Source organism: Syngnathus leptorhynchus, chromosome 1, assembly GCF_054491065.1.
Source record: "Syngnathus leptorhynchus isolate UIUO chromosome 1, UIUO_Slep, whole genome shotgun sequence".
In the NCBI taxonomy this organism is placed as follows: domain Eukaryota; kingdom Metazoa; phylum Chordata; class Actinopteri; order Syngnathiformes; family Syngnathidae; genus Syngnathus; species Syngnathus leptorhynchus.
This window is the reverse complement of record NC_141195.1, coordinates 16,020,061-16,045,421: the sequence shown is the minus strand read 5'-3', so window position 1 is coordinate 16,045,421 and position 25,361 is coordinate 16,020,061. Positions and strand designations below refer to the sequence as shown.

Sequence of the window (25,361 nt, the reverse complement as noted above, 5' to 3'; positions counted from 1 at the left end):
CTCTCTCTCTCTCTCTCTCTCTCTCTCTCTCTCTCTCTCTCTCTCTCTCTCTCTCTCTCTCTCTCTCTCTCTCTCTCTCTCTCTCTCTCTCTCTCTCTCTCTCTCTCTCTCTCTCTCTCTCTCTCTCTCTCTCTCTCTATGATAACATTTTAAGATCCGGGTGTATAAAAGTAAATCCGCTTTGTTCGGAACCAATTGCTAACCAGTTGTTTCTACACGTGAACTTTACGGTAACGGTCAAAACTCACCGGTACGCTAACAACTTCTGAGGACAACAGTATCTACGCCCAGGCACGTATGAATCTCTGTTTGGTTCTATTAAATAGCCTGTGAAGAAGTTTAAATTTGCTGTTGTTTATAGGGAATAAACTCGTAACAATATATGTTTTGTTTCACAATGCTGCGATGCTAATATTAGGCTAGTAAAGTAGCACTCGGCGAGTACGTCATGTAACAGCACAGAAAAATGAAATTTTGCAAGCCATTAATTTCATAACATTACCCATTATACATCCACGCATATTATGCGTATAATATGTAAATAATCTGCACACCAGGATTCCAGTGGTAACATTCCTATTAAACCAATGGAAGAGCATCATGAGATAATCACAATCTGTCAAGTGTTAACACGGTCTTTTGATGTTAGGCAGACTGCACGCTAGCCTTGTGTTGCAAAAGAGTAAACTACCTAAAGAGTTTCTGAAAGTTTTAGTAAACTTCCATGTGGAATTTTGCAAATAAAACATTGTTTTGTCATATACAGACATCCAAAATAATGACAAAATTGCTACTTTGACTTCTTATCGGTCACAGGGTGACTGAATATCTTATTGAATGGGAAAAGCCCATGTCAAATGGACAAGTCAGCTATGTGAATCACTACATATCAAATGGCTCACCTGTGTTATCATTCCTGACTGTTTCAGAGTGCAACGTCATGTGGAGCTGATGGGGATGTTGTTGCACATCAGAAGGACATGGCCTTACTTCAGAGGCTCCTTAAGAACATGCACTTGTACAACGCTCCCTGGGATGACTCGTACCTGTAGCACTCTATTGACTGACAGCAAGGGGAGCCTTGTTCTGTATTCCCAGTCCACCAACGTGTATGAGAACCTTTCTTTGGAGGACTGGATCGAGGCCAATGTGGACCTGCGGGATCGCAACATTCTGTTGCTGTGGCGCAACATGCCAGCTGTGGTCATTGGGCGACACCAGAATCCATGGAAGGAGTGCAACTTGTCGCTTATTAGGCGATTGGGGATATCTCTAGCCCGCAGGCGAAGTGGTGGAGGCACCGTTTTCCATGATCTAGGGAACCTGAACTTGACCTTCTTTGCTTCGAAGAAGGGGTACGACCGTCAGAGGAACCTGAAGGTCATCACTGAGGCCCTTAGACAGCTCCGGCCCGGATTGGAGGTTGCAGCAACCGAGAGGTTTGACATTTTTCTGAAAGGACACTACAAAATCACAGGTATCTAAAGTTTCCAAGTTGGAAAGGTCCCGTCGGAATTAGTGAAATGTTTTTATTTCGCCTCACTAGCATACGGTTGTTGACCCTAGGAAGTGCCTCGAGAATCAGCAGGAAGTCGTCGTACCATCATTGCACCCTGCTCCACTCGGCTGACCACGACGCTCTCTCCCCTGTGTTGCGCTCCTCTTGCAAGGGTGTCCACAGCAATGCCACACCCAGCGTGCCCTCTCCTGTGGCCAACCTGGTGGACCATGACCCCACAATCACGTGGGAGGCGCTACTTGACGCGTTGGCACATCAATACAGTTCAGGTACGGTGGAAACTTGCTTCGTCTTTGTTTCAAGACTCTCTTTGCAACCTGAAATATTCATGGACCAAAGAGATTTTTTTGTTTACAAATTAAAATAAATGAATATGGAATTACAGTAATCCCACTCCTTTGCAGGTGTTACATTTCAGTCCACCCTGCAAGTGGGGGGCATAACTATAATTCATTCCACCGTATTGTTCTCTTTGAATGTCAGTTTGGATCAATGTGGTCCTTCATCAGTATACTCTGTTTTCTTCCATCTTGCACGGCTCCTCAGAGTTTGGCGGCAGCGCTGTCATGAATTTGGTGAATCCCGCCAATGACTCAGCGTTTCCTGGTCTCAACAACACGTCCGCAGAGCTGCAAGGATGGGACTGGATCTTCGGAAAGACACCCAAGTTCAGCATCCAAACCCGTCTGAAAATCACAGACGATCTTTCATCAGCCGGCCGCACGGTTGAACTGTCTTTAGAAGTCAAGCACGGTGTGATTGAGAACTGTCGGTTGGACGTTCCACCAGACTGGCTTCCGCACCACTTGAGCAGTGAGCTGAGCGATGTACTGGAGGGAGAGCGATTTTGTCCACAACGCACCGCTGCAGCTTTTGCGATGCTGTTGCATTGCGAGAGTGGCGAGAAGCAGAAAAGACTGCACAGACTTTGTGATGCCATATTGGCTGTCATGGGTTAATGAACACTTTCACTTGCAATCGTAATCATAACACGATTGAAATAAATAAAGTAAAATTAAGTAAAATATGCCAAAAATCCAGTTCTGGCAGAAGAGCAAAGACACTTAAAAGTTTATTTGTTTATACTCGTAACTTTTTTTCTGAAAAGCTAACCTTCTTCCCTAGTTTTGTATTTTTTGCAGAATTTTCATATTTTGAATTTTTATCATTTATTTTTATTTATGTGCAGAGCAACATATTGATTTATTTGGAAGTCTCTGGAAAGTCAAATGTCTTCTAAATTTCTCACATCGCAGAGATTAGGACCGCTAACTATCCCAGTTACAATTTGTCATTTTGCTGCCAATGGAAGTGAATGAGCAACCCTGCCAAATTTCAATGAAATGAAGGCCTTAAAGTTGAGAAGTCAGTCTGGTTTTTCCACACTCGTACGTTGGTGCCGCCCCACAGCCTGCTAAATTGTCAAATGTCACTTCTATAACCTGGGGAAAGTGAATGCCGAGCATCTTTCTTATGACTACACACCTCCAATTAACCTTTCCCCTCTCCTGATTGGCGCATGACAGAGAATCGGGAGTGAGGGAGAAACGATACAGTACTGAAAACAAATGTTTTGCTCTTTTTAAAATGCATTGTCTTAAAATAGTGCCAGGGGGAACTTGTTAAAAAGAGATCATCACGTGTTAAAATATATTTATTTATGAACATTATGCACGTTTCTTCTGTAATTTTAGAGCTATATTTAGAATCACAAGTTGTGACTTGAGGCTGGTAAGCGAATACTTTTGGATATACGTATAGTAGACTGGATGGGCCCGAACTTAATAAAGGTTTTAAAACACCACTTGTACTTTTTTTTATTTATTATAATGACTTGTTTGCGCCCAAATTGTGACAAGTGAAGCCATGACGTGACATTCAACGCAGGCGCCCATGCGCATCAGAATCACATGCCGAAAGTCTCTCACTTTGTGATTTTTCTAGCGACCAAACTGACTCATAATTTGTCGTTGTCGTTTTTCCCCCCATTTTATAGTACCACGACTTGCCATGTAGCATCGCGCTCAAGACTGCGTTATGTGTACTCGACGCCTTTTGCAGCAGTAATAAATTAAAATGATCTAAATTTTTGGCTTCTTTCTCGTTTGATGATCAGGAAAAGCAAATGGAAGCCCTCTTGTCCACGCATTCAACAGACGATCTTTGGTCGATGTGAGCCATCCGTGAGTAGTGTGCGTGGAGTACCAGAGAATCTCGGCTTGAAAGATGGGAAAGAAACAGAAAAAATCCGGAGAGGATAGGTAAGGAAAGCCTCTGCTTGGGTCAACGCAGGGTTTGCGCTCGCTGACATACGACGGCACTGAGCGCCATGACCGAAACGTGTGCGTTTTGCGCCGCCAGCTCCTCGGTTAGCCTAGCAGCTAACTAAAGCTAACCACGAGTCTACGCCTGCGAGAGTGGAGAGGCGATAGGAAGTTGTTTTTGAAAACGTGCAATTTATCAAATTGTACTCAGTGTATCAGGGTGATCACATTTGGCGCCCCTTGGTTGCTCAAAGCCTGTTTCGGCGCTCTGCTTGTGCGTGTTAGGAGAAAGTCAATTATGTTATGTGGCTAGCGTTAGCAGCCAGCTGTCTATTTAACCAAGCCAAGAGTCACCGAAAGATTACAGTGGCTACCTTTATTTACGTGTCTAATTTGTTACGTGATGATCGATCGTTCCAGCCTCCAAAATACAATTACATTTTTTTGTTACGTTTGTTAACATAAAATAGTAGATTGAGTAACGTTTTGGCCAAAACATTGGGTTCAACTTGAAGGATCTGTGACCCGGGGCCACTACGTGACTGTGTAGAGCCACTAGCTACCTGACAACATTCCCAACCAGACCAGTACAAATTCATTCATCAAAATCATGTTTTGCTGATTTAAAGATAACTGCTCAATATCGTGAGCTATATGGGTGGTTCTCAGAAACTATGGTACAAAAGTTTAATATGGGAATAAATGAACTTGTTCACAACCAGGTCAAAATTAAACTCAAAGCTTTTCTGCTGTGATTGAAGAATGATAACTGTCGTGGTACACTTATAAAAAAATATATATATGATAATGATATAATTACATAGATTTTTACAAAATGGTAAGTTGTACAGTTGTTGCATTATTGACAGATGTTTCACAATTCTTCATCATGGTCTTGTTTTGTTTTTTGACAAAATCACACCTCACAGGGGTGTGTTTACTTTTGATATCCAGTGTAGTTGAGTGACTCCCAACAACTGTGCATTGGTACATTAGCGTGTCATGAGATATTGTCGATTTTCACTTGTGCCAATGATTTTTGCTAGTGACGTCTAGTGACCTGTTGAACAATCTCCCACTAGATGGCAGAAGGTACAATTAAGCTTTGTGTCCACCTGTTGCCATTCATACAAGAGAATAATAGCTTGAACTAAACAGGCCCAGATTTCACACTGAGTAAGTCAATTCTGCACGGGAGCAACTGTGGAATCAACGCTGAGCAAGTTGATGAGTCAGCAGCGTGTGCGCTTGTTTCCATAGAGGGACCAGACTGAGCAGATTTTTGCCCTTTTGCGAGTGTGTGTTTGACCGGCTGATTTTGACTCTATCAGCGCTAAAGATGACGACATCGATGCTCTGGCGGCAGAGATCGAAGGAGCTGGATCCTCAAAGGAGTCCAAAGGAAAAAAGAAGAAAAAGGGAGCCAAGAAGGACGACTTTGAGTATGCCACATTAATTCCTTCATCTCGCCCCTACTTTACTGAATCCTCTCTCAATACGTTTGTTTGTTCGCTGCTGCAGTGAGGATGACATCTTGAAGGAACTTGAGGAATTATCCCTGGAGACACGTGGTGGACAGGTAAGTCAGTCTTCAAAATGCTAATTACATTTTTTTTCCAACACTGCTGGAGTTTTCAAAGTTGGATACTTTCCCTGGGATTTTTTGAAAACAGACTAGCAAATGTCCAAACTGACACTTGGCCTTCTAATAGGGAACTTATAGCTTGCTATACAAAAACTTGCATATATGTATACTTGAACACCATATGATACCTTTTCCAAGTGCCCCATCTTAACTCGCCATGGAAATGTTCCCTTCCTTTGCCACCCTAGTTCCCATAAAAATGTTTCTTCACCAAGTTGCCTCCAACTTTGTTTCTATGCAGAAAGATGATGTTGCTGTGGAAAATGATGTGGAGCCTCCTAAAGCAGAGAAGAAGAAAACGAGGAAGGGAAAGGTGCAGGGTGCCAGCCCAGAGGAAATGGAAAACAATGAAGCTCAAGGTGTAGATGATGAGCAGAGGAACGGACAGCAGAAGAAGGTGGGGCGGAATAGGAGTTATCGCTAATACAGGAGCAGTCAAACATTTGGAAACATCCACAAACACGTTAAGATCTTAAGAATCTGGGCAATGGAAGCCTACTTAGAATAATGAAACATATTGTGGTTTGAATAACATTTTTGTTTATCAAATAATTCCATCAATGACTTATTAATACTTAATCGACAATTCTGGATTTAATTTTTAAGTAATGAAAGAACATTGAATCAGAGGGTGTTTCCAAACTCTTGACTGCTACATCAAGCGTTCATTTATGTTACTGTTGTTGTTAAAACCTGCCTGTCGTTAATCATGTCAGTGTTTCACCTCAAGGTGGCACCTTCCGCTCCGTCCGAGTCTGATGAGGAGAGCACCTCACGTTCTCGTCTGAAGACCAAAGGAGGTAAGAAAGTTGCCAAGACACCTGGCTCTGCTGACGATGACGAGGAAGCGAGAGACAAGAAAGAGTGCGAATCAGAGGAAGATGAAGAATTCAGCTCTCGGAGGGACAAAAAAAACAAGAACAAAGGCAAAACTGCAAAGAGTGACGACGAGGACGAACAGGAGGATGACGGCAGCTTCAAAATGAAGACTGCTGCCCAAAAGAAGGCAGAGAAAAAGGAACGAGAGAAGAAGAAGAAAGAGGAAGAGAGGCTCAAGCTAAAGAAGCTGAAGGAGAAAGAGGCCGGCCTAGAGGTAAAAAAAGAACCAGAGAAGAAGACTGAAGATGGCACAGCCCTACCGGCGGCCCCAGTAGCGGACGTTGAAGTGGACGAACAGGAAGGAGCAGAGCCAGCAGGCGAGGGTAAGCTATCTACCCGACCCACACCGCCATATCCAATGGATAAAAAGAGTCAAGTTTGGTTTTATTCTCACAGATGATGGTGACAAGAAGAAGAAGGACAAGAAGAAGAAGAAAGGAGAGAAAGAGGAAAAAGAGAAGGAGAAGAAAAAGGGTCCAAGCAAGGCCACGGTGAAGGCCATGCAGGAAGCTCTGGCCAAGATGAAAGAGGTGTGGGGAGGGGAACACGCTGGGCATTGTCATCCTCAGATGTTCTAACTCATTTTTGTGTCTGTAGGAGGAAGAGCGTGCCAAGAAGGAGGAGGAGGAGCGAATTAGGAGGCTGGAAGAGCTGGAGCAACAGAGGCTGGAACAGGTTTACAAACAAAACAAAAACAAAAAACACACAAACTTCACTGCATCAGAATGTCCCATTAAAAAATGGACCTATAATATTTTTGCTCTACTGCAAAATCTCAGAATAACCATATGCTAGCTGTGTGGCGGTGTGTCCCTATGTGTGGTACCTTTAATTAGTTGTGCTTTGCAAGGACAAGCTACAATTTATCTTCTTTTTGGGTGCCAAGTTATTTAGCATTTACCTTTTTAGTCAGATGATTTGCGTTATCCGATTGTTTCAGGTCTGTTAGTTTTTGAAGGTAACAAAGAGATTGTTTTAATTTGTTTCATGGTCTCTCCACGGAACTCAATTTGCATCTGACACGTGGCAGGAGCGTCTTGAGCAAGAGCGCAAGGAGAAGAAGAAGCAGAAGGAGAAGGAGCGGAAGGAGCGGCTGAAGAAGGAAGGGAAGTTATTGACTAAATCCCAGAAGGAGGCACGGGCTCGGGCCGAAGCCACACTTAAAATGTTGCAGGCTCAAGGTTTGTTGGCCAGTCTGATATCTTCTCTCATAGTGGACCAGCGTGTATTTGCCATGTCATCCACTGACCCGTGTCACTATGCAGGAGTGATAGTGCCATCCAAAGAATCTGTGGCAAAGAAGAAACCCGTTTATACGGACAAGAGAAAGAAGAAACCGCAGATCACGCCGACGCCAGAAGGTACGGGGAACCAGATTTAGCTTTTGAAACCGTTGTCATTCATTTGTATTCTCTCGAACAGAAACGTCTGCCGTGACCGCGCCACCATCAGAGACGGCAGAGCCTGTTGCCCCGAAGACGGAGGCAGAGACGCCGCTAATAGAGCCAGGTGAGAGGTAGGAGGTGCAGACATGTGAAGGATAGATGCGGCGAGATTTAACTGGTGGCTCCTGGCTTTTTGTTTTGATTTTTAGAGGTGAAGGCAGATTTTGCAGTTGACGACTGGGAGGCCATTGCTAGTGATGAGGAGAAAGGTTCGTGTCGGAGCATGAAGGGGCGAGAAGCATCTGCTGCCGTTTGCCGCTGCTCACTGTTTGGGTGACTCTCTAACAGAGTTAAAGAAAGTCCACATTGAGGTAAAAGAAGAGCCCGTCGCGGCGCCCCAGAGCACCCCCAGTGAAGATGAAGAAGAGGAAGAAGATGATGAGGAGGACGAGGAGGAGGAGGAAGAGGAAAGCGAGACAGCGCCAGAGGAGGAGACTGCAAAAGGGACGGCTGGAGGTCAGGGGAAGAAGCAGCAGGCGAAGGAGAGCGAAGATGAGAGCAGTGACAATGACGATAACGACAGGACCAAAGAGGAGCGTCTGTACGATCGAGCTAAAAGGCGGATCGAGGTGAGCGTCGGGAACGATCACGTTTGTTTGCGCACCTCTAACTGGATATTTGTGTTCTCATAGATACGGAGAGCGGAGAACCTCAAGAACGTCGACATAACCAGGCTGAGAGCGCCGGTCGTGTGTGTGCTTGGACACGTCGACACTGGGAAGACCAAGATCCTTGATAAGGTACACACCCAGCTGATAAATCTCTAACTTATTGCCCGCTACTCGATTGGTTCTAACTATTGATTGGTATTAACTTATCAACTGGAGAGCCACTGCTTAGAAAGTGGTTCAGAGCTCAGGTCCTTCAGAACAGCAGCATTTTTATTGCACCAAATATTTATGCTAGCCTTTTCCCCCAATTTGAAATGCAAACAAAGTGCAAATGTAAATGTGACGCAGTTTAAAATTTGAAACTAAAACTGGACAGTTAAGTGTTTCTCCTGCAAGGTTTACGTGTAGCATAACGGCTTAAAACCTTACTAGTAGATTAAGCAACACAAATTTTAGAGGACAAATAAAAACGCCACTGGCGACACATACCTGTTTGTGCGTTTGCAGATGACACGCGTACTGTCCTAGGTTACCCTAACGCTCCCTCTGCTGAAATGGATGGATGGATGGACAGATGGATTTCTGTTTTTTGACATGGTTCCGGCTCATTTTTGTTGCTTCCCTTCACACAGCTGCGACATACCCACGTTCAGGACGGTGAGGCGGGAGGAATCACACAGCAGATCGGAGCCACAAATGTCCCGAAAGAAACGATTGAAGAGCAAACCAAGATGGTGAAAAATGTATGACCACAGTCGCAACACACTCGTAAAGATGCAACGAAAGAGCCCAGTCACTGTTTTCCTTCTTTGTGTGTCTAGTTTAACAAAGAAGGCATAAAAGTTCCCGGCATGTTGATCATCGACACACCGGGCCACGAGTCCTTCAGGTGAGGGTTTGTCAAAGAGTCATTATTTAGTGCAAACAAAGAGTCATTATTTAGTGCAAACAAAGAAGAACAGGATCGCCTGGACCGATCCGATATGACTAACAAGTCTTTGTACTCGATCAGTAACTTGAGGAATCGAGGTAGCTCCCTCTGTGACATCGCCATCCTGGTGGTGGACATCATGCACGGTTTGGAGCCGCAGACTATCGAGTCCATCAACCTGTTGAAGGAGAAAAAGTGTCCCTTCATTGTGGCGCTTAACAAGGTGACCTTCTTGTCAGTATGTCGTCTTTTTGGCACTGGCTAACAGCGGAACCGCTTTCCAGATTGACCGTTTGTACGACTGGAAGAGAAGTCCTGAGACGGACGTCTTTGCGACACTGAAGAAGCAGAAGAAAAACACCAAAGACGAGTTTGATGAGAGGGCAAAGGCCATCATTGTGGAGTTTGCGCAGCAGGTGAACATGAGTGCTCTTCAACTTGCATGGAATGTTCCCAGACTTTTTCCAACCCTCCTCTTCACTGATATGCCTCCAAAAACATTGTCCTTAAGCCACTGTCACGTCATTGATGTCCACAGGGTCTCAACGCCGCCCTGTTCTACGAAAACAAGGACCCCAGGACTTTTGTGTCACTGGTTCCCACGTCGGCTCACAGCGGCGATGGGATCGGCAATCTCATCGCGCTTCTGGTCCAGTGCACTCAGACCATGTTGGCCCGCCGGATTGCGCATTGCGACGAGCTCCGGGCTCAGGTCATGGAGGTAAACGAGTTGCCCTGAAAAATTGAAACCTCCGGCGAGATGAACACATATCGATTTTGTCTGCGTGTCAGGTCAAAGCATTGCCCGGCATGGGCACCACCATCGATGTCATCCTGATCAACGGGCGCCTACGAGAAGGCGAGACTATCATCGTCCCCGGAGTGGACGGTCCAATCATAACGCAGATTAGAGGACTGCTCCTGCCACCTCCACTGAAGGAGCTCCGGGTCAAGGTACGCTCCTTGTCAACACATCCACACGTGGACTTGGACCTCATCCATTTGATAATGTCCATGGTTTTTTTTTTTCCATAGGGCAAATAAGCATAAAACACAACTCTAGGAGTAATTAGAATTTAAAATAAGGGTCGGGACTGAGTTTACAAATCGCAGAAATACGAGTCATGAATGTCCCCAGTGATTTTATGTAGCCTTTTTGTGTCAATATTGTTCAGCTAATTTTTTTCTCTCATGTAGAACCAATATGAAAAGCACAAAGAGGTCTCCACGTCTCAGGGGGTGAAGATTCTGGGTAAAGACCTGGAAAAGACGTTGGCAGGGCTCCCCTTGCTGGTGGCACACAAAGACGATGAAATACCTGTCCTGAGGGTAAGTCTAACACACACACACACACACACACTTAGAATCGGCACATCTGATCTCTACTGCTGGTCGTTAGGATGAACTCATCCATGAGCTCAAACAAACTCTGAGCTCCATTAAGCTGGAGGAGAAAGGCGTTTACGTGCAGGCGTCCACGCTGGGATCACTAGAGGCTCTGCTGGAATTTCTGCGCGCATCTAAAGTACCCGTGAGTACCATTTGGGCTTGTTACATCATCAGTCCCCAATCTTTTTTTTTTTTTTTCCCCCCTTTTTACACCAAGCATCAGTTCTTGGGCGAACTGGCATAGAAAGAAAGAAAACCAAACTGACTGTGTTTATTTTTACGTGTGCAGTATGCTGGCATTAACATTGGTCCAGTCCATAAGAGGGATGTGATGAAGGCCTCAACCATGCTGGAGCATGATCCACAGTACGTGTGCTTATCTTCTCCTCCCCCCCCCCCCCCGCAACGAGCCAGTGTCCACTCTAATGTTGCTGCATCGCCATAGGTATGCTGTGATTCTCGCCTTCGATGTGAAGGTGGAGCGAGAGGGCCAGGAAATGGCGGACAGCTTCGGCGTCCGCATTTTCTCTGCGGAAATCATCTACCATCTTTTTGACGCCTTCACCAAGTATCGCGACGACTACAAAAAAGCCAAACAGGAAGAGTTCAAGTAGGCGTGAGCGTTTTGCCACTCGTCATTGGCGCGAGGCTGTTGATTGACAGCTCCCATGTGTGTTCAGACACGTAGCGGTGTTTCCGGTGAAGATCCGCATCCTTCCTCAGTTCATCTTCAACTCCAGAGATCCCATCGTCATGGGCGTGTCTGTGGAAGCTGGCATCCTACGGCAAGGGACGCCCATCTGCGTTCCAAGTAAAGGGGTGAGTAAGGTTGCAAAGGGATGGAAGGTTTCTGCTAATATGAGGGAATTTTTAGAAATATTCCAAATTGGAAGCTTTCCATGGGAATTAACTGGGATTGATGCAAATCTAATCAATTCAACACACCATGTATATAAGCAGCGCGTAGCTAAACGTGAACCATTCCTCAAAGGTAAAATGTTATTTTGAAACTTTTAGCTAATTAGCTTCTATGTGGAGGTACTATAATCCTTTAAGCAACAGATTCAACACAACTGTCCCAAAGTTCCCCCCACTTGTGCTGAACTGTGGCGAATGTTCCTATTCATGTCTCATGCGTTGCAGTTTGTGGACATCGGTGTCGTCACCAGCATCGAGATCAACCATAAAACGGTGGACACCGCAAAGAAAGGTCAGGAGATCTGTATCAAGATTGAACCCATTCCCGGAGAGTCGCCCAAAATGTATGGCCGACATTTTGAGGCCACAGACATTCTTGTCAGCAAGGTGAGTCGATGTCATCACTTTGAGCGTTATTGAGGACAAAGTTGTCGTGGATGAGGTCCACATAAGGAAGCTCAACAAATCACTGTAATTACCTGTTTGTGTTGTATGTGAAAATCAATGAGGGTGTGATTCAAGTGTTTTAAGATTTAAACATAGTCCACAAGATGGACTTGACTCGTCAGGGTTAATGATGTTCCTTCATCTACAATATAGTGAGTACAAAATGTCATTGTCACTGATTGAATTGACAATGTCGCAGATCACTCGGGCATCCATCGACGCGCTCAAGAACTGGTTCCGCGACGACATGCAGAAGTCGGACTGGCAGCTGATCATGGAACTGAAGAAGACTTTTGAGATCATCTGAGCAGTTCCCAGATAATAAAAAAAGAAAAAAAAAGAAAAAAAAAATAGGAGGCACCGCTCTTCCTGTCATGACACGGAATGAAAGGTTTTTACCCACGAGAACGCTCTTTCCGGGGTGCCCTGGGTGAAACAGTGCCACGCCGAAACATTTCACTCTCAGTATCCCAAACGTGCCTGTTGTCTTTCTTTTTTTCTCTGCTCTGATTCGTGGCTGCTGTTGCTTCCCATCTTCGCCTCCAAACAGACGGACATTGACAAATTTAACCGGCCCCCTGGCTTTTGGGGTCCGCCGAGGTGCGTTATGGGACCGTATGATACGCAAGGAAACTGCAGTGGCGATGGTCGCCAGTCAAAAAGACAACTCTGCGTTGATAGTTTTTGCTGTGCTTTCTTAACCATCTTGCCGGGTTGACGGCAGGGGGAAGTGGACAAAGGACAACACACGGAAATGTTTTAATTCCCCATCCGATTTTGACAGTGACTGTGTGGATGTGTGCAGGTATGTGTTTTTTGTCAAGGAGTGGGAAAATGGAATGTGAAATTGCTGCCCATTTATTAAAAATTCCAGTGTGAAAATTTAACGAGTGACGCATCCATTTGACTGTGAAACAGGACCTTCTGTGAAGTTCTGTTTCACCAATGATTCATGTTTGGTGTTTGTCTTTTTGTCTTGTACCAATTTAAAACCACCATTTTATGCCTTTCAAAAATACTCTAATCTGAAAAAGTACTAATATGGTGTGTATTTTCGAACTTATTAGCTCTTTGGTGACATTCGCCAACTGTTTAGCACACCGATGATAGTAAATAATCTCCCTTAAGTAAGGTTTGCACAACTGCTAAGTCTGATTCTGTAAATTACCAATTCAGTTTCCTTTCCCTATGGACAAGGTGAGGCCTGGTTACCTGACCTGCCCTTTTTTTTTTTTTTTTTTTTTGGATAGTAGTAAACTACATGAATGGTAATGATGTGACTCAAATACATTTAATAAGACAGCATTACTTTTAAAACACAAGTGGTTGTGATGAAACATGACTTGGTAAACATTGTTCAAACATTGTGTAGTATAAAAAAAAAAAAAAAAACATTTTACAGCGGCCTATAATTGTGGACAGCCAAAGGCACACTTGTGCAGTAGTGTTGCACTCAAACTGTGAGCCAAATGGTAGTCACACCAAATCCTGACCTTTTTCCCCCCTATCTTAAATGCATGTATATCTACTTCGAGTACTTTGTCAGTTGGTATTGGGGATGAAAAGTCCATGAAGATCCAAATGAACGCTGACAGGAATGGCTGCCCGTGCCAGCTCCTTCAACGTTTTGGCATCGAGCACAAGCATGAAGGGTGAAGTGTTGGGGTCCGGAGAGATGACTGATGACAAGATCACTCCTGCAGAGAAGTAAGACAATCTTTAGAAATTAGTTTTTATCAGGGCAGAAAAAAAAAAAAAAAAAAAAAAGGTGAAAGCTCACCATCGTCTTCGTCCACAGCCTTCGGTGATGACACAAACACAGGTTCTGATGGGTAGCAGTTGTCTTGTTGCCATTCCACATGGGTCATGGCTACAGTGTCAAACTTGATGATCTGGGGGGGAACACATTGTTACATCCCTCCTTTGATATCCCTTGAGATGTCTGAGCACTTTCTAAAGGGATATTTTTCTTATATTTAGAAAAAGTTCATATTTTTTAAATCTAGTCTATAGAAAGAATTTGATAAGCATCATTTTTTTATGTACGATTAACAATTTTAAACCACATTTTGCCACTTCCTGAACACGTGATGTCATTTTCAGTCGACAGTAAGTGGGATCAATTAAGTGTTTTTTTTTTGCCCTCCACCTGGTGCTGACCTTGTTGGGTTGCGGAGACCAGTCCACTTTGGAGCCGTAGAAGTATCTATACTTCTTGCCATTAAACTTGTAGTTGATGTTTGGCAACTCCAGACCTGGCACGGGAATTAACACAATCATGGCTGGAGCAGTTACTGTAGCATTATTCGTCTACTAGTGTTTTGCAACACTGGCTGAATTTAGCAGTGTGTATATTATTCATGAAAGCTAATGCTAACCTTGGAACAGAGTTTGCGGCTGGCAGAAGACTTGACCGTCATCCTTCATGACTGCCGTGGCAGTCGTGTTTTCCAAAGTCACCAGGTTGGTTCCTTTTGGTGAGTCCTTCACAACATATACTTGTGGGGGTAAATCGTTGCAATATGGATTTCAATTGGACTTGATACATTTTGAGATTGTGTTATTATTTTTCAATGATTGCTATTTAAAAGACGTGGCCTTTTATTCTAAATTTATCAGAGTAAAATGTTTGTTTTCATTCGAATCAGGGTTTTTGTTTTTTTTTTGGAAAAGGGAAACGTCTAAAACACTGTGTCAAACTCAAGGCCCGGGGGCCAGATACGGCCCGCCACATCGTTTTATGTGGCCCGCGAAGACAAATTGTGCATCAAATTGGTGTCATTACTAGAATTGCAAATTGTCTTCACTTTTAATCATATATATATATATATATTTTTTTTTTTTAAATAACTGTACTCGTCTGATTTGAAAACGAGTTATTTGTCAGTTTTTTTGTAGCTTTTACTGCATATAATACGAGATGCTCATACATTTATTTGCTATGACTACAATGAGGCCCGCGAAAAAAACGAGTTTGACACCCCTGATCTAAAATGTGCAACCTATGATAGAGGAAGGGGGAACTTAACTGCTTATTAACGACTTTTTTTTTTTTTTTACAACATTTCCAATTCTATTTGAGTGCATCACCCCAATTTATTCCTACCTTGTTGACATTTAACGGTAGGACAAATCGCTGGCTCACTGGCGGCGACAAGTTGGAGTGCGCCTCAATGAAGCTACTCGTATTCATCCTCAGGTTCTTCATGTAGAACATCTCATAAAGATTGCCGTCCTTATAAGTAATGAGGTCAAACACCACGTGGTCCTCACTCTCGTAGGCATTAATGTGATGAAAGACCACCAGGGGGTCCCCATAGAAACGAGTTGAAAGCCTCTTTCCTGTCCTCCGATTGAATAGGTGAAAGAAGGTCTAGGAAAAAAACAGAAGGTCAGGAACTGACCAGTGAGGGTGACGGCATCCGGATTGGTCCACATACAGCGTCGTCCTCGTCGAACTTGAGACAGTTTCCCCAGTTTATGCCGCGGAAATAGGCAGTTGCCAGTTTGACAACATCCACTTTGAACGGTTGCTCCACAAATACGATGAAGTTCTCAGTCATGCCAAAGCTGTGGAAGTAGCTCGGGAAGAGCATGGAGCGAACGGGAAGCGAGCAGACCTGTTGCAGCTGCCGAAGGGCAGGTTTCTTCTGCTCGGAACCTGGAACGAAGGACTCGTGTTAATATTGCCAAACTGTGCTCTGGTTGAAGCCCCATTGGTGAGCTTGGAGCACTTGCCAGGGGTGTCGAAACTTTTTTCCTTTTGAAATTATTCCCTTCATTAATGCAAAAACATCCGGGTAAATAGACGCTATGCAACTATACGAGGGTTCCTTAACTTCCGGATGCCAAATTTATAATATAGAACAAGTAATTGTAAACATACAGCATGTGACAATACCAACAGGCGTTGTGCTGTGAGAAAAATTACAAATATTTCCGCAGCTTATTGACGGACTTTGTTTTATCATCAACTTTCTTTGTGTTGCAAAACCAGAAAAATGGCGATTGGGCACCTGGTTGTAGTTTAGACACCTCTGGCATAAGCGAAATATCATCATAAAATAAAACTACCTGAAGCATCAGCTGGGACTTTAAATATGACATACTTTGGTGGACCAACACCCACGATGGTGGTGCCCATGTTGTATGTGTTGCCTTCGTCATCATAGTGAGGGTGAGCCGTTGCCAAGTTGACAGCAATGTGATTCCTGTAGTTAATCTCAAATGGATGCGGAGTTTAAATGGAAATATCTCACAGTATTGAGCAGAATTTGTAAGAGTCCTGCCGTAACATTCACCCTTTCAACTGTGTCCAAAGTAACCGGATCAATTTGGTTAATGTAGTTGATCTCCGAGGAAGCGTAGTAGTCCTGACCGTAGCGGATGATGTTAATCATGTTGTTGTCGGTAAAGTCGGGAATGACATTGCTGAGATGCGTGAATGCTCTGTTGAGGAAGAGACCATCATTTTTACATTTTTGTAAACGTTCCAACTGACGTAGTACTCAAAGCATTGGCGGAGCTAGAAGGTGGGGGGGGGGTTCACTGTCCCCCCCCCCCCCCCCTTGTATTATCCTTAGTTGCCAAACCCGATAATTGGCTTTTGGGATATTTTTCCAGGAATTTATTTCCACAGTTACCTTTATTCTCCCTAGGGAATATTTCACAAATGTTTCTAATCTTTGATAGTGTAACCAGTTGAGAAGAAATTGAACTCATAAATCAAGCTACGACTGTATTTGTGTCGAGCACCTGGAGAAGATGTTTTTGCAGGGGTCAGGATAGACCATTGTGCCGAACTCGGAGACAACAATCCGGTCAGCCTTAATGTTTCTCTTATAGGTGTGGCTCTTCAGGAACTTGCTTCTGTAAAACACTTCACCTGGAGAAACAAAAATCTCAACATGATATCAACACACTATTGCCAGAATGCCGGGGGAATTTGAGATTGCCTGTGTGTGCATATTAACTCATTATAATCGAGATGTGATAATAGTGATATCAAGAAATAGATTTAGTCAGGCACTAAAGGCCCAGGAAGCAAATGCACCGCCCGCCACTGCACCAACAACCCACCCACCGTCTTTGAACGTGAAGCTGTGAATGAGAGACATCCCATCAAACCAGTGGTTGTACTCCGAGTCGCCCAGAGAAAATAGAGCTGGCCCGTTCCTTATCAGCGTGCCCTGTAGCCATGTGGGCACACAACCTGCAAAGATCAAAGTTTTCGTCTGGATCGTCACAAATTAAAAAGTTAAATACAGCTAAACAGCGCTTCGAAGTAATTGTTTCAGTACCACTAGAGGGAGCTCACTTCTTTCGACATTTTACAAAAGGAGTCGTATATGCATTGGCTTTCTTCTGGTCCTCACCTTTGACTTGGGCTTCCACAGGCTCTGCTGTTTCCTTTCCGTTCCGAATAAATAAGGATTGCATTTTCACAGCTGAGCTAGACACTTATTTTCTCGTTGCTGCTGCTATCACTCCACCGTCAAGTTGATGAGACACACACACACACACACAGACAGTGTGTACTTATACGAGCCTTTATCTGCCACTGGGTGTCCTGTAACAGTTACATAAGAGCTGCTTGCTCATGACAGAATAAGACAGCATTTTCTAGTCCCCCTGTGGAATTTTGAAAAGGAAAGATGCAAATATGTCAATTACACTTGCCTTTAGGCAAAAAGTAACTGGCTGTTGTGAAAGAGAAACTTGCTCATTTAAAATCCAACTCGCACTCGAGGACCCTTTCTCCTCACTCATTTCCCTTTTTGTTGATGACCAACTTAAATATTAAATTGAACAGATAAAATAAGTTTCAAATCAGATTTTGGAGGAGTTTGTCCTGACCGACAACTAATACACCGAGCATGTACTCTTGAGCAGAAACTACGTTCGCATTAATTAGTTTGTTTTTTTTCAACTGTTATAAATTCATTCAGTAATATTTCTGCAATGAGTTTGCGTAACTGCATTGCGCCAACATCAGAATTTATGACAGATAAAAGGACTCCAAAAATAGTGTTAACTCGTGGCTTATCATTCATTTGCCAATCGTCCCATTCAACATGTCTCACATATCTTTAATGTTATGTCGGTCTGTCATAAATTCACTTATGTTTCTTTTATCTTACTGGAGTCTGTTTGTCCCATTGACACAAATCAAAGCTGAGTTGCTACTTGGTAAAATGCAGACACATTTGAAGTGCTACGTGTTGAAATGAAAGCAAAGAATCAGAGCAACTGACCTTCAGACTCTTCTAATTGGTTTATGAGTTTATAACGGCTCTTATCAATGCCACACACAACCAAAAAAAAACAACTTTGACCCCAATTTCACGTTGAGGTGGAATAAATATACGACATATTTTAGGTTGGAAGTACAGATAGTTGTTTCATGAAATAGTCTCACAAAGTTTGAAGCACTGATTTGACACGTTCAAAAGAAGAAACTGAAATGTACTTAACGTAAGTAAAATGAACAGCTCATCCGCAAGGTGTCATTTACAGAGGTTGAAAATAGTAACAAGCCTTTATTGAGGGAGCAGAAAGCAAATGTAGGGAGAATGACTGTGGCGGAAAATGGAGTGAGCAAAATGATAAATTAATCCATGAATTGCTTTTATTGTTTTATTTCTTTGCACAGATTTTTAACGAGATGGGAGATTCTGTGAATGCATTGAACTAGAAGTGAAACAACCAAATGATTAATCAACAACTAATTTATTGAATAATCAACTATTCTGATCATCGGTTAATTAAAGATATTGTTTATTTTGAAATTGTTCAAATCTTCAGACTATCTTCTTGTATTTCTGTAGTCCTTCCTTAGACTACTGATTATCTATGTTTAATCAAAGTAAGACATTTGTTAACATCTGCCTTTACTTTGGGAAAACAATGTTTTTGACATGTCAAACCAGTAACTAAATCATAATTTGTGCCTTTTCTGCACTGTTCAGTTGAAATGTCCTGTTTTTGAGTAAAGGGATGGAAATATTTTCAAACGGTAACATTTCATGTTACAGTGACACTTGTGAATAAATTATGCTCCCAACATAATTCATGACTAAATCTTGTTCACAGTGCTAATGCTAGCTTAGTATTGCTAGCACTGTCATATTGTTGATTAGATGAAGCTTATTTCGACCATGCTAAGGCCAACTTTCAACTTTTGTATGTCCTAACAATAAGAGACAAAAAGACACAAACAAAGGCTGATATCAAAAACGTTTCCACGCGACAAAACACTACGAGTGGTCTTGGATGAAAAATGACGTTTATTACAAACATTTGACACAGAGCTGTTAGTGGTCACTTAGCAGCTGTTAGATTTGTAGAAATAACACTGGTTGGTTGGGTCTACCGCTCATCAATGCGCTCAAATAGCACCAACGCTCACTTCTCATCTCGACCCTCCGTAGTGTGCTTTTCATAATCTTTGTTCGTGGTCTAGTTTAGTCCTAAAAACGGAGTCGTATACATCAATCCACCTTGAATCTTTCACGGTGAACTACATTTCATCTTAAATCCATCAAATGTAGTGCGCTATGTTCTCCTTCAGACCCTTTGTCGTCGTCGCACAACATTTCCGTTTGAAATCCTTGAGTGCCACCTTGAATACCTTTTGATAACAAGGGTGAGCAAATTTGATGCAAGGGCTAAATCAGATTTTTAAAATGAACTGATGAGTCGGGTTATTGTTAAATTAAGTGGGAAAATATATAAATTAAAATGTGTATGAAAAAATACTTTAATTCTATGAATTTTTCATTCATTTGAAGACAATTACTTTTCCATGAAATGAAATAATCTGGAAAATGTAACCCTTTTGTTTATTTACAATAAATTACTTGAAGGGATAGTTTGCAATTAAAAAAAAAAATCCCACTTGTGATTTGTTAAAACTGGTAGTATGACCTGACAGTGGTACAAAAAGAAAATTACCTGTGGAGGAAAAAAAAAAAAAAAAAAAAAAAAATCAGCCCTTTCTGGCCCAATCGTGTGCCTTTAACGTGATAAACAACAAGCAGAGGAGAAACTACCAATCAAAAAATTCATAAATATTATATATCTTGATCATGCTGGCCTTTTGTGGCCATATTTTGCCCAACCCTGCCTTAGGATAATGTAGTTATCAGTTATCATTGCAAAATTCTGAAAATATTGGAAATCTTCTGCAAGAATAAACAGGAACAAAGCAGGTATTGACAAAATTTAAATTGGCTCCAAATAGCTTAATTGTTTTAACAGGTGACGATGAATAACTCAACTACAATCATTGAAAACTTAAGAAAATTCTACTCACAAATAAATTTGGTCAGAGGTTCTATTGTTTAATTGTATTATTTTTCATGTATCATTTGTGGTTGGATGAGATGGCATTCCCATTAATCTACCTACCACCAATTCCCATTTAATACCCAAAGAAAGTGCGCAGTTTGGAATAATTCAAAAATGTTCAAACTCAGATCATTTTCCACGACTGCAACCCGACTCCTTGGTAATAGCGCACTACATCCAAGCGTAAATTCTACATAACAGAATTACATATCACTGTCAAGCTGTCAACAACTAAGCGCTACATTCTACCTTTAACCCAGCACTACTTTCTCAGGCTGCATAGTTCCTTAAGGACGAGGGTGTTGTCTGAGAATGGCACCAGAAGAAAGACGCAGAACACGTAGAGAGGTTGACAGGAAACAGGAAGTTGGGATACCGAGAGAACCAAAGGAAGTTGCACGGGGAGCCATACGAGGAGAAACACAGGAGATCGAAAAGAGGAACAGGAAGTCAGACGGGCGGGACGGTGGACGAAATGACGGTGAGGAAGAGAGCCGGTGAACAGACGGTGACATAAATGATCACAAAGGAGAAATGCATAATCAGGAAATCTGAGCTGCACGTATGAAGTCACCACGGTGGTGCTGCCACAGGTTGGGATGGTCATGGTGGTGGTCGCCAACGGAGACAATAGACCTTTTCAGGGAGTTTGTAAACAACAGGCGCCGGGGATACTTCCGGGGGGCAGGACGCAAGTCAGTGCCGCTGAACTCCAAACGAGGACCAAAACTTGTGTTTGAGGTTATGATACAGTATACCCTAAAATTATTCATGTCAGTTCCAAAACCTGTGGGTGCTTGAACCTTAGTCTCATCTTTTAATCCTGAAAATGTCTTGAGTATCCAAGAAAAACCAAATGAATAGACCTTGCAATTTCAGTGCCTTTGGAGGAGAACTGTATCAGTGAGACCATGAAATCCTTGGTAAATCTGTTGGAGACCAACCAACCACTTGTCTAGCGACAGTTTATTGATACTAACGCCATCTGAGATTGCTCTCGCCACCCGGAAGTACGACTTGGTGAAAAGGTCTGTTCTGTGTTGCCCAAACAAAATCAAGAAATGAGGTTCAACCGTCAACACAATGTGGTCGTCATGGCAATGCTACAGTGGGGGCACCATCAAACGCTCAGTGGATAAAAACCTACACAGGAAGGCGCCACAAAGACACACTCTGAAACATTAACACACACACACACACGCCCGCGCGCGCTCTCTCAAACACTCACACGAACGTGACAAACAGTTTCTCTATTAAGGTGAAAAACAGAATCTATTATTCTTCATATTGATCATCTTCATTATCTTCATCCAATCAGTGGCATGTATGCAGTACATATATGTGCATCCTCATCATGACAGGGGCAGAGTCACACAGAGATATCCAAAGGAACTCCGGGTATTTTTTTTTCTTTTTTTAAACTGTCTCTAGTTGCTAGGCAACGGCAGGTTCCTGGATTCAAAAGTTTGTGATATCATCTGTGATTGGCTTGGGAACCAATCAGATGGCAGTCCTGAATGAATGTCTGGAGGTGTGTTTTTACACTGAAATCACAGGAAGGAGGGCGGGGCCTAACGTTACCTGCTACAGGAAGTCTGCGTATGCATTTGTGGGTGTCATTGCGTGCCAAGTGCACTGCGTGCCACCCAGCCTTCGGCCGCCGGTGAGTCGCTGTTGGCCGGTCGGTACACGAGACTCTGACCCTGTTGGTTGGAGGCCAGAATTTGAACCTTCTCTCCCCGAAACACGCAGATCTCGTCTTCGCGTACAGCCACAAAGTCCTGGAGTACCAGCACCAACTCCTGAGAGAAAGAAGATCGTGAGTCGCAATGGATGCAAAGTTCAAATTTAGACCTGGTGGGGGAAAAAAACAAAAAAAAAACTTAAATATCGTGAATTCATACCACTAGAGGGAGCTGGCAGCAAAATTGACATTCCAAAAACACTTTTTTTTTTTTGCATTTGTTTATGTAGCTGTAGTTTCTAGTTCAGAGTGAATGTGTGCACTAGTGGAACAGGGGTGCACCCTAGTTAACAAAAAACATGTTACAAGTCAGGCAAAACTATAACTGCGTATGACTAACTACTAGCGACATTAAAAAACAACAACTACTAATTCCCATCTAGCACTGCACGAGTTTTACTACGCCCTTTGCCTGCATGAGTGAAACAACCATCACAAATGAGGCCAAACTGCACAAGTTGACAACTGAGCTAAAGTACGAGTACATTAAATTTGGCCCCTTGTAAAGACAAGCGGTTCAGAAAATGAATGGACGGATAGTTGACATCTTGTGCCATGATTAAATTTGGCCCCTTGTTATGAACAAGTGGTTCAGAAAATGAATGGATGGATAGTTGACATCTAGGACTTCACAAGTAATACTAGTAGTTCAGATAATTCCCACCTGGACATCCTGATCGCTGTCTGGCAAGGGCTGAGGGGCGTGGCCATTAGGTGTGGGCGGGGCTGAAGGCGTTCGCCCCGATGATAGGGGACGGGTCACCGATATCCCGCCTTCCTTTTTCTGGTATTCGATGGGAGACTGGAGAGCTAAACGGTGGCATTAAATGTCAACGAGATTCACGGAACGATTTGGCTCGTCTTTCCCTTCGCTCACCAGAGAGGAAGTTGTTCTGAGCATTCAGCAGGGCGGCGATGTTTTCCACCCAGGTAGTCTTGATGGCAGTGGAGGACGCCTGGAGCGTGAAGCGCTCTGCTGAGCCGCGAGACCACAACATAAACTTACAGGGGTCTCCCTCCACGCTGTCCTGCATGGCCAGGTAAGTCACCTGAAGACACAACGACAGTGAATGCCTGCTAAATTGCAGAATTTCAAGGTCTTAAGGCAAAACTGAATTTTAACTTGTACATCTTCAGCAGAGTGTTTTCATATGCAATGTTGAATTTTCTTGTTTGCGCCGTTTGTTACAGTAGCAGTAGTTTGAAGGTTTAGAGTTTCTCTATTTTCAATGTTAACTTCCATTAGCGCGTCTAGGATTTTTTTTTCACATTATAAGATAGCTTTGAACGAGAACATTTGTTGACATAAGGTTTGGTTCAACATTTTGCCATTCAAACATACAATGTTTAATTCTCTTAAGTTTTATGTGATGCTACTACTTGTGTATGCTAATTTCAGTTCACCCGTCTTAACGTTTAGCATTATGTTAATATTAAGCTAGCGGGCTTTTGTTATTATACAGAAAGGTTTGCTTGAATATAATAGTGTTGTAATAAACAGTGATATTGTTTTACAGTAAACTTTTTTTTTTTTGCGAGTAGGTGTGCAACGCATCGGCCGTGATAAATGTGGATTCTGTGAACTTCATTTTCACCAGTTTAACATGGTCTAACCTTGATGCTGTTCTTGAACTGGTATCCTGGGTTGTTGGATCCTTTGCCTAGGAGTTCGCTGAAGATGATGATCTGTTCAAACAGGAAAACCCGACGCTCTTTGCTCCGGGACAGAACGCCGCCATCCTGCTCCCACACACAGAAGGTCTCCTGTTGCAGGAGCTTGCCCTGAGAGGTCAACTTCCCCTGAGGATAGACACACATCAGCTCAGGGTTTGCTGCGATTGTTGTGCTGCACTGAAGCAGAATCGGGATTGTCACGCTATGTTGTGATCATCACGCCAAGTAGAAGAGATCAGATAAACCTCAGCTGCTTTTGTTTTTTTTTTCTGGTTCAGGTAGCAGAGGAAGGATATACAACATGAGAGTGGCGCTTGTAAGAGGCGATTCAAGATCCAACACGGAATCATATTTACAAGATCCGTTACTCATTGACAAATTCAAGGTAGTAATAGTAAACTAATAAAATCCTGTCTTGAAATGAACCTCTACAATTAGCTATGAAAGTTTTATTTATCATGGGGCCCAATAACACTCGCCTATACTTCATTGAGGATATATGATAGACTTTAGGTTTATGGAATAAAATGGGTTGAATCAATTAGAAACCGATATCAATCTCGTCATTTTGCCCTGTATCGTACTCGGTATCGATCCACTGAATCGGATCGAACCATCCCTAATAAGCATACCTCGTATCCCTGCAGGCGGCCCAGGTTCATCATGTCGTTGCAGCGCTTCGGAACCAGCGACATCAGCTCCAGTGCTTTCTACACACAAATTGCAGGAGGTGGTGAGTAACAGAATGTTCAAGTTAGCATGGACTAGTTAGCACTTTTGAAACAAACCTCAATCTCCTCGCAGTCCAGCCCGGCTTTGGCCGTGTACTTCAGGAAATCCTGAGAGACATGCAAATCATCTTGTAAATTTGCCACCATGCGAGAAGCTCTGTAAAGGTGACTAACCTTCAACAGGAGTTGATACTTGGTGATCCTCTGGATGGGTTTGATGAGGTAATCACTGATGGACATCCTGCAGCTGATCTCATGCTGGATCTCCTACACAAACACACACAAAGGAGTCAGGACTACTTTCAATAGTGGAAGAATATGGATAGGTTTATCATTATGATCTTTTAGTGTTAGCAGCAAAAAAAAGACAAAGCTGAGATCTTGAAGAGATTATCTCTGCACACGAGTTGAAAAAATTTCTCGTTTGGTCATTGAGTTATTTCTGTCACTAAGTGTAGCTGCCAATAAATCATAATAATATGAAATGTATTATCAAATGAATCAATAAGGAGAAAACTATCATGTTAAGCACGGAAATTGAGAATACCTCAAAGAAGGTCTCGTACTCGATGACGATGTACTCTGACCGTGGCTTGTTCTGACAGTACACCACATACATGTGAAGGCGACGCTCCTGCAGTGCGCGCGCACGCACACACACACACACACACACACACACACACACACACACACACACACACACACACACACACACACACACACACACACACACACACACACACACACACACACACACACACACACAAAAGAAACAATCACTCAAATATGCTGTTCCACTTCATTTGTGGAAAAAA

The 25,361-nt window shown here is 43.0% G+C and overlaps 4 protein-coding genes and 1 long non-coding RNA gene across 8 annotated transcripts in view; 3 read left to right on the top strand and 2 right to left on the bottom strand.

Moving 5' to 3' along the window:
• The first annotated feature begins 143 nt into the window (after positions 1 to 143).
• On the top strand, positions 144 to 3,750 carry lipt1 (lipoyltransferase 1). Its single transcript, XM_085907155.1, has 5 exons — positions 144 to 291; positions 930 to 1,477; positions 1,567 to 1,788; positions 2,066 to 3,309; positions 3,636 to 3,750. Exons 2-4 carry the CDS (start codon positions 952 to 954, stop codon positions 2,476 to 2,478), a joined length of 1,161 nt encoding a protein of 386 aa, XP_085763281.1. The 5' UTR covers positions 144 to 291; positions 930 to 951; the 3' UTR covers positions 2,479 to 3,309; positions 3,636 to 3,750.
• On the top strand, positions 3,636 to 12,935 carry eif5b (eukaryotic translation initiation factor 5B). The gene is made up of 26 exons (XM_085907081.1): positions 3,636 to 3,780; positions 5,115 to 5,225; positions 5,305 to 5,362; positions 5,670 to 5,825; positions 6,159 to 6,630; positions 6,704 to 6,837; positions 6,905 to 6,982; positions 7,338 to 7,488; positions 7,573 to 7,668; positions 7,730 to 7,816; positions 7,902 to 7,961; positions 8,041 to 8,321; positions 8,385 to 8,492; positions 8,996 to 9,106; positions 9,185 to 9,252; positions 9,376 to 9,517; positions 9,579 to 9,710; positions 9,833 to 10,015; positions 10,087 to 10,248; positions 10,492 to 10,623; positions 10,694 to 10,825; positions 10,973 to 11,049; positions 11,129 to 11,293; positions 11,364 to 11,502; positions 11,827 to 11,988; positions 12,248 to 12,935. The coding sequence occupies exons 1-26, from the start codon at positions 3,746 to 3,748 to the stop codon at positions 12,353 to 12,355; spliced, it is 3,540 nt and encodes a 1,179-aa protein (XP_085763207.1). The 5' UTR covers positions 3,636 to 3,745; the 3' UTR covers positions 12,356 to 12,935.
• Positions 12,907 to 17,487, bottom strand: bco1l (beta-carotene oxygenase 1, like). Its single transcript, XM_085907187.1, has 11 exons — positions 17,424 to 17,487; positions 17,132 to 17,260; positions 16,804 to 16,933; positions 16,350 to 16,497; positions 16,123 to 16,270; positions 15,489 to 15,709; positions 15,155 to 15,421; positions 14,427 to 14,532; positions 14,209 to 14,303; positions 13,829 to 13,940; positions 12,907 to 13,745 (listed from the first exon to the last, which is right to left on the bottom strand). The coding sequence occupies exons 1-11, from the start codon at positions 17,485 to 17,487 to the stop codon at positions 13,591 to 13,593; spliced, it is 1,575 nt and encodes a 524-aa protein (XP_085763313.1). The 3' UTR covers positions 12,907 to 13,590.
• LOC147062201 (uncharacterized) lies at positions 17,394 to 24,888 on the top strand. Of its 2 annotated transcripts, XR_015065619.1 has the most exons (4): positions 17,394 to 23,181; positions 23,840 to 23,968; positions 24,094 to 24,548; positions 24,620 to 24,888. It is a non-coding gene; the product is annotated as an uncharacterized LOC147062201 (long non-coding RNA). The 2 variants fall into 2 exon arrangements; XR_015065618.1 differs by having other exon boundaries at positions 23,840 to 24,548.
• The window catches only part of LOC147062198 (kalirin-like), a 24,522-nt gene continuing 19,168 nt past the window's right edge, over positions 20,008 to 25,361 (bottom strand). For all 3 annotated transcript variants that reach the window (XM_085907049.1, XM_085907069.1, XM_085907059.1), the window contains exons 50-57: positions 25,094 to 25,180; positions 24,721 to 24,813; positions 24,604 to 24,654; positions 24,448 to 24,525; positions 23,756 to 23,941; positions 23,019 to 23,190; positions 22,806 to 22,951; positions 20,008 to 22,199 (exon numbers count right to left, since the gene is read on the bottom strand). In XM_085907049.1, coding sequence (XP_085763175.1) covers positions 22,014 to 22,199; positions 22,806 to 22,951; positions 23,019 to 23,190; positions 23,756 to 23,941; positions 24,448 to 24,525; positions 24,604 to 24,654; positions 24,721 to 24,813; positions 25,094 to 25,180 — 999 coding nt within the window. In that variant the 3' untranslated portion in view covers positions 20,008 to 22,013. The remainder of the gene's footprint in view (positions 22,200 to 22,805; positions 22,952 to 23,018; positions 23,191 to 23,755; positions 23,942 to 24,447; positions 24,526 to 24,603; positions 24,655 to 24,720; positions 24,814 to 25,093; positions 25,181 to 25,361) is intronic.

Excerpts from the sequence above, each read along its gene's own strand:
- bco1l (XM_085907187.1), bottom strand. The coding sequence starts at position 17,487 with ATGCAATCCTTATTTATTCGGAACGGAAAGGAAACAGCAGAGCCTGTG. Across the intron at positions 17,261-17,423 it reads TGTGGAAGCCCAAGTCAAAG|GTTGTGTGCCCACATGGCTA; the intron begins GTGAGGACCAGA and ends TGATCTTTGCAG. Across the intron at positions 14,533-15,154 it reads TACCGTTAAATGTCAACAAG|GACTCACCAAAAGGAACCAA; the intron begins GTAGGAATAAAT and ends TATGTTGTGAAG.
- lipt1 (XM_085907155.1), top strand. The coding sequence starts at position 952 with ATGGGGATGTTGTTGCACATCAGAAGGACATGGCCTTACTTCAGAGGC. Across the intron at positions 1,478-1,566 it reads AGGACACTACAAAATCACAG|GAAGTGCCTCGAGAATCAGC; the intron begins GTATCTAAAGTT and ends TGTTGACCCTAG. Across the intron at positions 1,789-2,065 it reads GGCACATCAATACAGTTCAG|AGTTTGGCGGCAGCGCTGTC; the intron begins GTACGGTGGAAA and ends ACGGCTCCTCAG.
- eif5b (XM_085907081.1), top strand. The coding sequence starts at position 3,746 with ATGGGAAAGAAACAGAAAAAATCCGGAGAGGATAG. Across the intron at positions 5,826-6,158 it reads GGAACGGACAGCAGAAGAAG|GTGGCACCTTCCGCTCCGTC; the intron begins GTGGGGCGGAAT and ends TTTCACCTCAAG. Across the intron at positions 6,631-6,703 it reads AGCAGAGCCAGCAGGCGAGG|ATGATGGTGACAAGAAGAAG; the intron begins GTAAGCTATCTA and ends TTATTCTCACAG.